The sequence below is a fragment of the Lobosporangium transversale genome, assembly GCF_002105155.1.
Source record: "Lobosporangium transversale strain NRRL 3116 chromosome Unknown BCR41scaffold_44, whole genome shotgun sequence".
NCBI lineage: Eukaryota > Fungi > Mortierellomycota > Mortierellomycetes > Mortierellales > Mortierellaceae > Lobosporangium > Lobosporangium transversale.
The window spans coordinates 257,917-271,083 of NW_019029022.1; the positions used below are offsets into that span (position 1 = coordinate 257,917).

At 39.9% G+C, this 13,167-nt stretch overlaps 4 protein-coding genes across 4 annotated transcripts; 1 reads left to right on the forward strand and 3 right to left on the reverse strand.

The window, feature by feature from the left end:
• Positions 1-1,768: 1,768 nt before the first annotated feature.
• BCR41DRAFT_340648 (V-type proton ATPase catalytic subunit A) lies at positions 1,769-5,150 on the forward strand (the record flags this gene model as incomplete). The annotated part of the gene is made up of 10 exons (XM_022022204.1): positions 1,769-1,943; positions 2,081-2,145; positions 2,323-2,419; positions 2,589-2,632; positions 2,755-2,839; positions 2,974-3,083; positions 3,217-3,318; positions 3,486-3,778; positions 3,921-4,034; positions 4,136-5,150. Exons 2-10 carry the CDS (start codon positions 2,143-2,145, stop codon positions 5,148-5,150), a joined length of 1,863 nt encoding a protein of 620 aa, XP_021877716.1. The 5' UTR covers positions 1,769-1,943; positions 2,081-2,142.
• A 134-nt stretch (positions 5,151-5,284) lies between these two features.
• Positions 5,285-8,972, reverse strand: BCR41DRAFT_389129 (hypothetical protein; the record flags this gene model as incomplete). The annotated part of the gene is made up of 9 exons (XM_022028091.1): positions 5,285-5,454; positions 5,555-6,256; positions 6,362-6,817; positions 6,921-7,051; positions 7,166-7,805; positions 7,937-8,170; positions 8,262-8,478; positions 8,604-8,657; positions 8,818-8,972. The coding sequence occupies 9 exons, from the start codon at positions 8,970-8,972 to the stop codon at positions 5,344-5,346; spliced, it is 2,700 nt and encodes an 899-aa protein (XP_021877717.1). The 3' UTR covers positions 5,285-5,343.
• Positions 8,973-9,671: 699 nt separating this feature from the next.
• Positions 9,672-11,640, reverse strand: BCR41DRAFT_326886 (C2H2 type zinc-finger-domain-containing protein). Its single transcript, XM_022021635.1, has 3 exons — positions 10,874-11,640; positions 10,246-10,732; positions 9,672-10,110 (listed from the first exon to the last, which is right to left on the reverse strand). The coding sequence occupies exons 1-3, from the start codon at positions 11,464-11,466 to the stop codon at positions 9,856-9,858; spliced, it is 1,335 nt and encodes a 444-aa protein (XP_021877718.1). The 5' UTR covers positions 11,467-11,640; the 3' UTR covers positions 9,672-9,855.
• A 102-nt stretch (positions 11,641-11,742) lies between these two features.
• Positions 11,743-12,501, reverse strand: BCR41DRAFT_399997 (hypothetical protein; the record flags this gene model as incomplete). Its single annotated transcript, XM_022029110.1, has 1 exon — positions 11,743-12,501. One exon carries the CDS (start codon positions 12,499-12,501, stop codon positions 11,743-11,745), a length of 759 nt encoding a protein of 252 aa, XP_021877719.1.
• Positions 12,502-13,167: the final 666 nt, after the last annotated feature.

Here is a 13,167-nt window from a genome sequence, read left to right on the forward strand (position 1 = left end):
ATACATATTTGTCAAAGCACTGATACATTCCTTGCAAAGTGCATGTGTGTGTTAAAAGTATTGTTCAAGGAACGTAGGCTGGTCAATGACATGTGGCCCCTGTTCAGATGTTTATATAGCTCCATATAGTGTCCAAGCAGTCGTCAAAGTGTACAGATTCTTGATGCGCGCCGAACACCGTTGAAAAAAATATCCATACTGTAACCATAGACATGGCTACCACAAATGTGGGCATCTAATATCCACAAAGTGGTTTCGTCATTTGTAAGTCGGATAATATTGGACATATCATGAAACCCTGATACTCTTGTCGATCTTCCTCGGAAGTCTATCCCACCTATTAAGCCTGTAGAGCGTAAATTTGGTGAGGACACCCATCGCGTGGATATGAGCATCCAAAAATCCTCATTTTCTGCTGATGACTAGATGAGCGTTTCATGGTAATCTTCAAAGACCTGCCACTTTCTAGTAAGGCTTGAAAAGTTTTATTTGTGAAGATCATTCCTCATAGTATCTAGGTTGAAGGACTTGAAGCTATATGTACTGAAGTTCGCAGTCTATTTCATGTCGAGTTTTCAAGTAAATTCGAAGAGGCAGTTAGTTGTACGGGTGTGGCCTGATTAGAGGGAAAAAAAGCGGTTTTGTGGATAGGTTTTAAAGACTTAGCTCAATTCTCGCACTCGATCCAAGCCTGGTATTACTTCGGGGACTTGATGAGGCTCGAGGGCTGCTAACCGTTGTTTTTGCTCAAAGTTGTCTTTCATCCACTTGCTCGATAGCTTGCTAAAGAAGTATATCTTGAGACAGGATTGAGGATGAGTGCAGGAGAAAGAGCTGTCTTTTCTGATATACCTACCTTTGGCGCTTCGTAGCTGATGTCCGCTTTTGCGTTTGTCATCTTCATTGTGCTGGTTATAGACCACAAATCCAAGTTTACATCCAACTCTTGTCTGCTTTACCAAGCTGCTAGCATCAAGAGCCTAATCGAAAACTGGAACGAAACTCTCAAGGAAGTACTCTTTGACCACAAGGAAAACGCACAGACAGTCTATCCTAACCATTTGTTGCAACAAAGGTATTGGGACGCCTATTTGAAGATGAAGGAATACTGTCCATTCCTCTAACGACATATGCCAAAGAAAGATTTCAGTGTCGTTACTGTTTAAGATATGATTGCTCGGGGTTTGAGTTGGAGCAAGTTACGATCCACTTTTTATTCTCCCACTTTTTTTTGGAAAGCATGATAGCCTACATATATTTTTTGAGAATGGCTTCAAGTGAAGTCATTTATCCAGAGGGTTTCTCAAACTCAAGAAGTATTGATGTACCGTGTTTGCCTTCTCTTATACGTTTCCGGACTAAGATACCAGCCTAAAAATATGGAAAGGTTTATGGTTCATCTCTAGCTTTACCATAGTTTTCAGCCTTGCTATGCCCCCAGGTACCGCGGCCTGTGCCTCAGTTGGAATAAGTCAGGATCGGCCCTAAATAATCTGTTTGACCTTTCACCTCAAGGGTATTAGCTCTCCGTAACTGGATTGCCAGCCGTAAGCTGAAAGTCTAAAAGGACAGGGATTCAGAGATTAGCGCAGAGAAGACAATAAGGAGAAACTATCGAGTGCCGAGGCCACTGAAGGATCGAAAGACTGGGACACTACTTGTTCAGTTCAAAGAAAGCAAATCACGTGAAGGTGAATCCGTCACGATTTTCAATTTCGTGGCTGTATCCAGGTCAATGCAACCTGGCTATTCGACTGTCAAACTAACAGACTAACATTCACCCCGTACCCCTGTACAATTGCCTCTTTTCTTTTCTTCCAAACTCCACTCAACTTCCCTATCTTCCCTCTCTCCCTGCCACTCACACAAACACACAATCATTGACTCTGTCTTCTTCAATTCCTTACTTTCATTTCAGTTCGAGAGGAAAGCACATTTCAGAGGTACAAAAAAAAAAAAAAGACAAATGTTTTGACCTCTTTTGACAACACATGGTGTCAAGAGTCTTAGCCCGTGGAAAAAATAGAAAATCATTCACAGACGCGATTTTTCTTCTTTTTCTTTCAACTTTACTTGATAGTTGAAAAACATAACAAGCATCACTTCAATTATTAGGATATCTTTTCACTTGACAACGTCAACATGGTAAAAATATCATTATTATTATTTTTACGCGAATGAAAGGGGATGTTTGTTAGTGCATTTCGGCGTCACAGTTTGCATGGCATGGTTCCGCTGACCTTGCATCTGACCTACAACCTGACTTCATGCTTTCCCCCCCCCCTTTTTTTATTTTTTTTTATTTTTTTTTTGTGTGTTTAGGCTGGAGCTTTGAGCAATGCGAAAAAAAACCTCATCAAGATCTCGGACCACGAGAATGAGAAGGATTTTGGATACGTTTATGGCGTGTCAGGTCCAGGTACGATCAACGATATCACGCAATATCGCAGTTGATGTGAATATTCAAGCAGATCAATCAGGCATCTTTTTATTTTTATTTTTATTTTTTTTTTTTTTCACGATAATTGGAGCTTAACCAACACGATCATCTGTTATATATGTATAAAAAAACTTGTATCAATTCGTAGTCGTCATCGCCGATAACATGCACGGAGCTGCTATGTACGAGTTGGTAGGTTCCATGGTCATGAGAATATGGACCAATATTCACTTGAGCTAATTAAATACATACCCTGTTTTATTTATGGTTTATTCATTGGCATTTTCTTATAATCATTTTTCTTGCCCTAATAGGTTCGTGTAGGTCACGATGAATTGGTTGGAGAGGTCATTCGTATTGACGGGCAAAAGGCCACTATCCAGGTCTATGAAGAAACCTGTACGTGACGTCTCATGAGATTTTTATTTTTTTTCTTTTTCAAGTTGATCTAATAGAGAGTCATATTATTTGCCTCTGTATTGATCCAATTTGCTCGCTTTGTTTTTTTTTTTTTTTTTTTTTTTTTTTGATAGCTGGACTGACTGTTGGTGATCCTGTCCTTCGTACTGGTAAACCCTTGTCTGTCGAGTTGGGGCCTGGTCTTATGAGCAACATTTATGACGGTATTCAGCGTCCTTTGAAGGTACAATGAAGCGAGTTTCTGCAAATGTGCAAGTACAAGTGTATGGAGAAGATGATGCATGACCAATCCTTATTCTAACGCTGGGTGAATGAACATTGGGGTATTCTGCATTATTTATTATTGATAAAAATAGGCCATTAGCGATTTATCTGAGAGTATTTACATTCCCCGTGGTATCTCAACCGTCGCTTTGGAAAGAAAGATCTCTTGGGATTTTGTTCCTCAAAACTACAAGGTAAAAATTACTATTTTTTTCCTTTTCACTAAAGAGAATAATGAATATTTTGAGGGGGGGGGGAGGTTTCAGAGATGTCTGGCTATTATTATCACTATCATGACGTGCTATTATCTATCATCTCATAAATCTCCGTTCTCTTTCGACGTTCCTATCCACCTTGACAGGTCGGCGACCACATTACAGGAGGTGATGCTTTTGGTGCTGTCTATGAGAATAGTTTGGTCACAAATCACTTGATCACTCTTCCTCCTCGTGCTCGCGGAACTATTACTTATATTGCTGAAAAGGGCTCATACACCTTGGAAGACAAGGTTCTGGAAGTTGAGTTTAACGGCGAGAGGCATGAGTACACAATGATGCACACATGGCCTGTCCGTACACCTCGCCCTGTTGCTGAGAAGCTCATTGCCGATTACCCATTGTTGACTGGGCAGCGTGTTTTGGATGCTCTTTTCCCGTAAGTTGTTGTGTTAATGTAATTCGATGCCTATGTCGGTGCTGATGCTAATTGCATTAAATGGACTTAATCTGACCTGTCAAACAAACAAACAAACAAAAAAAAAAAAAAAAAAAAAAAAAAAAAAACTGGCACTAATTAGTTGCGTCCAAGGAGGTACTACTGCTATTCCTGGAGCTTTCGGATGCGGAAAGACTGTGATTTCTCAGTCCTTGTCCAAGTACTCTAATTCAGATATTATTATCTATGTTGGATGGTATGGTTGTTATTGCTTGTTGGATACATGACTTTTTTTTTTTTTTTTTGAGGTCAATAGGTGGGTTGTTAACACTTTTTATTACAACAAAAAAACAATAGTGGTGAGCGTGGAAATGAGATGGCTGAAGTCTTGATGGATTTCCCTCAATTATCCATCCAGATTGGTGATCGCCAAGAATCTATTATGAAGAGAACTACGCTGGTGGCAAACACATCCAACATGCCAGTCGCTGCTCGTGAAGCTTCTATCTACACTGGTATTACTTTATCAGAATATTTCCGTGATCAGGGCAAGAACGTCGCCATGATGGCAGACTCTACTTCTCGTTGGGCTGAGGCTCTTCGTGAGATTTCAGGTCGTTTGGCAGAAATGCCTGCTGATAGTGGTTATCCTGCATATTTGGGAGCTCGTCTCGCTTCGTTCTATGAGCGTGCAGGAAAGGTTATCTGTTTGGGTAACCCTAAGCGTGAGGGATCTGTTTCAGTTGTTGGAGCTGTCTCTCCTCCAGGAGGAGATTTTGCTGATCCTGTCACACAGTCGACGTTGGGTATTGTACAAGTGTTCTGGGGTCTGGATAAGAAGTTGGCTCAGCGCAAACATTTCCCTTCGATCAACTGGTCCCTGTCATACTCAAAGTATACAAATGTATTGGCACAGTTCTATGAGAAGGAAGATCCAGAATTTATTTCATTGCGTAATAAGACACGTGAGATCTTGCAAGAAGAACAGGATTTGTCAGAGATTGTTCAATTGGTCGGCAAGTCCGCATTGGCAGAGAAGGACAAGATTGTGTTGGAAGTCGCCAAATTGTTGAACGATGATTTCTTACAACAAAACGGATACTCGAACTATGACCGTTACTGCCCCTTCTATAAGACTGTATGGATGCTCCGCAACATGCTGTTCTTCTATGATCAGGCTGTTCATACTGTTGAAGCGTCACAGAACGTCACTTGGGCAAAGCTCAGAGAATCATTGGGTGATTTAGTCTACAAACTCAGCTCAATGAAATTTGAAGATCCTGAAGATGGAGAGGAGGTCTTGCGTGGGAAGTACTCGAGCCTTTACAAGGAGATCGAAGAAAAGTTCAGAACATTCAATGACTCTAACTAAAAAAAAAAAAAAAAAAAAAAAAAAAAGAGCTATATAAGAGATATAGGAGTAGAAATAGTGGCTACAGATGAAGGAAAAAAAAGAAAAAAGTAAAAGGAGGCCGTCCTTTATGTTACAGGAAATAAAGATAAAAGCGTTGAAATATTCATTTATTAGTGCTCGCACGATGTATGCTATTGTGAAAGAAGAGTCATCAAGTGCTGATTGCTTGTTTGGATTGAGAGGAGACAAAGAATTCTTGAGGAATTGGGATTGGGAAGGAGATGAAACTGGAAATAAATTGCCGCACTAACGAAATACTCCTCTGAAAAAAAAAAAAAAAAAAAAAAAAAAAAAGGCATGTCAGCTTTTTTTGATAGTTTAACAAGGCATTTGTTTCGTTTTTGCCAAATATCAGACATTACCTCAATATCATCTATGCCTGATCCGACCATGTTCTTGTTCATAAAACCTAGCATCATCCCAGTCGAGATCTTGAACGCTTCCAAAATGCTCTTAGAACCGCCTTCCCCGCTTTGACTTCCGTGTCGTTGCTGTTGCTGTTTTTGATTCTGAAGGTAGAGCAGAGGAATTAAGAGTGGGTCGATATCAAACACATCTGCATCCCCATCCATGTCTGTGTCTGTATCAGTTTGTCCCAATCTCAGCTTCTTCGACTTGGCGGAGCTGCCATAGTTGCCCAAGACCTTTGCGGCTCGTTGGATCGCATATGCTACCACTAAGCACATTGTCTGCAACACTTCAATAGCGCCATCTGATTGTTGTTGACCAGACGATAATGGTCTTTTTGCTGATGCTAAAGTAAAGCCTAGGGTGGAAGATGACGATGTTGACGTTGACGTTGACGGTATCGCTGGAGCAACACAGGTCCGCAGAACTGTGTACTCATGTGCTAAGCTGTTAAATTGATCCGCACATTGATAAAGTGCCAGCTCGTCCTCTGGATATATTTGAGGATTCTGTTGTTCTTGTAAACGTTCTGATGAAAGCGTCATAGAGAGTAACCGAAGTGTCCCAATTGTGGACTGACAAGTATCCAGGTATCGACGGCGTAGCTCGCAGTAATGAAGATGGAATGATCTATCCACTTGATGGGCTTCGAGTTCCTAGAACAATGGTAAATACAAGCAAATGAGAATATGAGTGAGCGAGGGTCCCTATATGTGCAATACCGTAGCTTTTTTTTTTTTTTTTTTTTTTTTTTTTTTTACCTCGAGGCAAGATATAACCTTGGTGTACATCTGCTTCTGAGGGCACAAGTCTAACCGCTCACTATCGTCCTGGTCTCCGAAGGCAGCTCCTGATTGCAATGAACTCTCGATCAATGCCATTGTATGCTCTGTCATCAGCCATAATGATGAAGAAACACTTTTGGCATTTTTCTCCTGGTTCTTGAGAGCAACTAACGCTAATGATGGCCAACCTGTCTGCAGTGAGTAGCGCGCTAATTGGTACAGCTCCCAATGGTTCCGCGTATAATGTTCCAACATGTCCATTTTGCCAAACTGCTCCAAGATCCGCGTCATCCGCATTTCAAAAGACTCAATGCACTCAATAGCTACAGCAGTAGTAGTAGCAGTAGTGGCAGCAGCAACAGCGGCGCCTGAACTACGACGAACTCCATGAGAAGGGATAGTGGATTCAAGAAGTGCTCTGTACACCAAAATCTGAGTGCCATTGTATTTTAGGAAAAATTAGTTTTTTTTTTTTTTTTTTTTTTTTTTTAATATTCGATGAAAAAAAAAAAAAAAAAAAAAAGATAATTCTTACAAATGTCTGGGTATCAGGTGTATCCACATTGTCTTCCAAATATTTAACCATTCTGCTATGAAATGCGCTCGCCTTCCTGGGTTGTTGCCGTGCAATTTGTAGTAATGCTCTTGCTAGAAGCGTCGAAGAATCTATACATTAGCAATAACAATAGATGTTAGTATTGGTTAAATTCGATTTTCTTCAAATTTGACCCGAAGTTATTTCCTTCCTTTAGCATTATTAAAATTCATCACCGGCATTACCTGTGTAAGTAACAACCCATTCTAAAACTGTCTCAAGCAGATCGTCAATACCAGAGCCTTCCTCAATTGTAAGAACCAGAAGTGACCAAAGTACTATTCTGGCTTGCGCAACATTTTCAGAAGACAGTTGATCTGACTTTGAGCCACCATCAGCAACACCATGCACAACTCCACCGCCTTGTGACAATATACAGATTAGGAACTGCTTCATAGATTGCGTAACAGTCTTGGTTGAGTTATTGAACATATTTCCAGCCTCAGTCTCAGAAAAAGACTCCCGGATATTGAATTGATGGCAATAAGGGAGGAGTACAGTTAAAACAGAATAACATTCCAGCACAACGGGCTTTGACCATGAAGTTGTATGATATAACGTTGTTATTGTCGAGGATCCTGGTTCTGCTACTGCCGTTGCTGCTGTTGTGGCTGTGGCTGAGGATTCCAAGAGTGAGTCGGAAGAGAAGGAACGCTCAAGGATCTGAAGACATGTTTGAATATAACCCTTTATTGTCTCTGCGCCGGTTTCCGTAAGTGAAATGGATGTGATAGCGCAGGTCATGTGAAAAATTTTGTGGATTGCCAGCATAGCCTTGAGTACCGTCTTTCCATCCTTGGAATTTGATGCGATGTTGAAAATCGCCTAATATCATTTTTTAAGGGAAGAGATTAAAAAAAAAAATAGCATTAAGATTGCACGGGGTTAGATGACAAAAAAAAAAAAAAAAAAAAAAAAAAAAAGAATGCTGAAAAGCGAACAGCATAAGCTGGTACCTGGATCTGATTCGGACTAAACTCGATATTTTTTTGCGCGAGCAAGCCTAAGCACGTCAAGGAAACACGACGAATTCCTGGTCGAGAATCCTTTGTCCACTGAAGTAACAAATCAATTTGTTGATTAACATCTACTAACGAGTGTGATGCAAGACGAGTCAGCGTCTTCAGAATTGCAATGGTATATTCGGTGTCCTGACTGAGCTCCAAGATGTCCAGACATGTTTTTCTTGCCTAGAAACAGCGGATATGACGGAAATAGTATTTCAGCATTTTTTTTTTTTTTTTTTTTTTTTAATAGAAGACAAATATTCCTCCTGCTTACCAGTCTAGCTAATGTAATGTCTCCAAACATGTGTCCAAAAATCCTGATCAATCGCCTTCGGAGCGGCAATGGCGTTTTTGTAGTATCGCGGACCATAAATGCTAGCTTTCCTGAGAAGATGGCACAGAACCGTTGAGACTGGGAACAAATCATATCCGCAGCATAAACTGCTGCACTGACTTCCATTGCTTCTGAAGAATCCAATGAATGAATGACTCTATTTATGTATAATACACACGGAAAAAAATAAAATTAAATGATCTGCCACGGAATGCGCTGTTAAATTTAACTACTGCTGTAAGAAAAAAAGCAAGATTTTCATTCAAGAATCTAGGTCCTTACTTATGGTATACATCGATCCGATCAGAGACAATTGTTGCCATGCCTCCAAGGACCCTACCAATAAAAAAATCATATAACAAGATCGGTGAGCCAAAGAATTTTTTTTTTTTTTTTTTTTTTTTTTTTTGAAAAAAGAAAGAAAGAAAGAAAAAGCTACGGGACGTTGGTTTAGGTTGCATGCTTGTAAAGTTACCACGTCAGATACACTCATTACCGAAGAGTAATAGCACGTGCCAATGGATCGGTAGATTGAAGCATGGGTGAGATACGCTTGATAGTTTCTTCAACATTGATGACCTTTTTCAAATGAGTCTGGCTTTTCATAAAGACTTGTAGAATTGCATGTCTCTGGATGTTATTACTAACCATGGTGCAGAAGTGGTATCTTTACGTTAGTTGACAGTAAATGCCCCATGCCTTTTTTTCATTTTTCCCATTTTTTTGTTACCTCTGTCGAAAATAATCTGCCAGCTTCAAAATGCCTGCATTGATGATGACTGGATAGGGAAACTCGTCAAATAGCCGTGGAAAAGATGCAATCGCATAAAGTTGGTCAGGCGGGCGTTGTGTCCTATATTCAGCCTCAAGCTCAACCAGCCTTTTGAATCCAGCCTCGTCTGAGGCACTTTTTTGTAATGGTGCCATCCTTTCACAACAGCTTTGCTTTCAGAATTGATCAAAGAAACTCTACTCTGGTATAAATAATACTTTTTTTTTCTTTTAAGCACTAAAAAAGATTATTAAAAACCTCAGGTACGCTCCTCAAAAAAAAAAAAAAAAACACTCTTTGTTCAAAACAGCCTATTTTTATTTTTTGATCTTTCGATGGAATGACGGAAAGCAGAGTTGATGTATTTTGGCTGCTGGTTGTGTTAAAATCGCGTTTCACGATTTGTTCATCAGCCACACCACATTATGGGATTGCCACTGAAAATAATTTTGGTTATTAAGGGCCGGTAAAAATTAGGAGTGATCTCCAGCTTAGATCACTGACTGTATGAGTGACATTATTACGAGCGGACTCGCAGGACAAATTCAATGCGATGAAGGTTAAGATCCCCCATCTATGCACGTCTTGTCAACACAAGCTTTAAAAAAAATGCTCCAACAAATTTTATTTAATGCCTGTATTTATATAGTGACAAGTGATATACAAGCTTTTTTTTCTTCTTTTTGAAACGAGTTGAAAATGATATGCTATGAAGATCATCATAAGAGTAAAATGACAAGGGAAAGAAAAGGAAAAAGAGAATTACAAAATTTGTTCGCGGTAGTGCTTCTGTAGCTTATTTTGCTTCTGTCCCACACGGGCTTTATGCTCCTCAATCCTTCGGAAATCTTTAAATGTAGATGTTTGCTTATGCGCCCATCGAGCCTCGCCTTCATTCCGTGCTACCAATGCCTGTCCACGCTCTGAGCGCGTCTTGGTCTTTGACAATGCCAGGTCGTAGCCCATATGGTCGGTGTAATGGGTCAACAAACGGTTGATCAAAACAGAGTCCCGAGTCTATGAAATATTTTACAATGACAATCATTGTAGGATTAGAATAAGGGAATACAATATAAAATTTTGCTAAACAGGTGTAGTTTTTTTTTTTTTTTTTTTTTTTTTTTTTTTTTTGGTATAACATCTTGTTCTTACCTCTTCAGGCCTGACATTCTGCTTATAGTATTTATTCAAGGATCTGTGTCCCAGTCTGGCTCCCGAGGGTAAAATCAGCTCCATATCATCATCACCTAAACGAGCGCCCGAGCCTGCAATCTCCTCATTCAACAACTCTAATTCTTCTTCATCCTCAACGCTGGCCTCACCTCGATCGGCTCTCTCCGCTGCCTCCAACATCTTGCGTTGTTGTTCCTCCGGATACGAAGATCTGAAATCATAAAAGTCCACAATCTCCATCATCTCTGCCTCTGTATCATAGGGAATCTTACAATGACCTTTGTCGATCATATGCTTTCGAACAGCTTCCAAAGATTTGATCTGACGACCTTTACCATTGCAGTATAAACAAATGTTTCCAACAGAGATCTTCTCGCCCAAATATTTGATCAATCCCTCCAGATCAACTAGGTATTCGATATCGGGAATGAATAATCCATGCTTCTTAGTCATATGCTCAACATTGCTGTTTTAAACAGAGAGATAAGAAATCATTTGCCATCAAAAAACAAACAGACCAGCGTTAGTTTCATCTCCAAACTCTAAACAATAAAAGTATTCGAAAAAAGATTCAATTGGCTGAAGTAAAGTTCTTTTTTCTTTTTACCTTTCAAAAGTCTCTGCCTTCTCAGTACAGAACAAACAGTCCGTTGGTTCCAGACGGATGGCGCTCTCAATCTTTTTATCCATAATCTCATTCATCTCTTCCAAAGTTGTATCGTCAGTCACTGATAGATCTACAGTGATTTTCGAGGTAATGGAGTCGATATCACTCTCCTCATCAACAGGTTGCTTCTTCTTCTCAGGACGAGGATTTGCTTTGATTTTGGCCTCCATCTCCTTGTGCTTCTTGGAAACAAGATGGTTCTGGTAAGCGTTATCAGACGAGTATGACTTTCGACAAGCCTTGCATTCATTGTTGTTGCTGTTCCCAGCAGTAGCTGCAGCCATATCCTCAGCAGTCTTTTGTTGTTGTGCTAGAACCTTTTGTGAGAACAATTCTGCGCTGACAGGAGGCAATTCTACCATTTTGCGCTTTAGATTGTAGCGATGCCAATCTGAACGATAGTGCTCTCGTTGGATATCCGCAGTCTTGAATGCTACTTGGCAGGCTAGACAGGTGAAGAGTGTAGAGCGAGGTGCGTTGGGCGTGGAGAGCATAGTGCCCTGTACAGTGAGCTGACCAACCATGGTACTCATTGTGTAAAGGCTAAGGATAGAAGAGTTGTGTATAAAAGTGAAAGAAATATTCTGTTCCTGTACTAATATTTTTCAAATAAGTGCAAAGAACAAGCAAAGTTGAAATGAAGTCAAGTGAAATGAGGTGGATAAAGGACTAAGGGTAACAGACTGAACAATGAATGAATGAAACACTCTGAACAGCATGTGTCCTCCCATTTTTTTTTTTTTTTTTTTTGTGCCCAGTCACTTGTTTACAAAAATGAACAAAAGTAATGTCACTCACGTGAGAATATATTAGGACTTAATATCCAGATAAGTGGCAGTTCCCTCCTTCATCCCTTCTGTAACGGGTGTATCAATATACGCAGCACTGGAATCAATGTCTCTCATCTCGGGTACAGCCTGTAAGCCTTCAGAGGCGCATGGATCACTAGTACGTCGATGCCTCCGACCAAAGAATTGGGCGAATCTTCCAAAGAAGGTCAAGTTTCGCATAGCGGTAGTAGAAGTAGCAGTAGCAGTAGCAGTAGCAGCAGTATTGATGATTATAGTAGTGATAGCGGGGATAGCAGCAGTCTGAGCTCCACTATGGTGCTGGTTTCCATGGCTCATGTCTAGGACTATATCTTCGTTAACTGTGGTTCCAGAGTTGATTGATGCACTGTCATCTAAGGACATAGGAATTGATAGTGACAAGTTATACGAGCCAACAGCAACCCTATTGTTATTATCGTCCTTCTTTTTCTTTTTCATCTTGGCGGCTTCGCGGCGCCGCTGAAGCCATGGTTCGACTGATTCATAGTAGCGATCTTCTATTCGCAATAGTAACCATTTGCCCATGGAGTACAGTCCACTTAATATGAAAAGTAGGAAGTAAAGAGCCAAAGGGACCCAGGAAATGGTGAATATTATCCAGTTGATGACGGCGCCTGCTGTAATGCCTTCATCGCAGAGCACTTCGAATTCAGGCTCACTAGTATGACCTGTCTCGTTAAGAGACACTGCAAGAGTAATCAGGTATTTGACACCGTCGCATTCAAAGGAGTGTCTCATTTTTATTTTTTATTTTTTAGTGATATCAAGTGTATTATTTGTATGATAGTATGATAGCGTGTGTGCTGTGATAAATATGATGCTGAGATCCTGCGAGCAGTCCTCCTTTTATTCAAGTCTCCCAGAATTATAAGTATTCCTAACGAAGTAGTTATTCCTATCTATGGTATCATGTCACAGGGTCCGTTCCCGACAGAGAAGGTGGCAGTATTCGATTCTTTTAGTTGTCCAATTTTTTTGTGTAACGTTCCTTGCTCAGGAACGTGTTCATCTAACGCGCGTGGTCTTTTTCAACCAATGCAAAACGCATTGTTTATATTTGATGGGAAATTGATTCGACTTTGCTTTGTGTAAATAAGCATAGAAAATGAATGAGCATCATGTTATGCGGCAATGATGCAAAATGTATATTACGAATATTAAAGTATCGCAAATGATGGAAATAAAAATTCCACCACTCATCGCAAAAAAAAGTAAAATTCAAAGGTAGTATCAACGTAAAATGTGTTTTATTAGGGTTAAAAATATTATTAGACATGAGATGAATAACATGAATGGTAAATTCTACGTTAAAAAGAAAAATAAATAAAGTAAAAACACAGAATGTTTACACTGAAACAAAACAAAACAAGCAAAAAAAAAAAGGTCCGCTTTCTACAAAAGTGT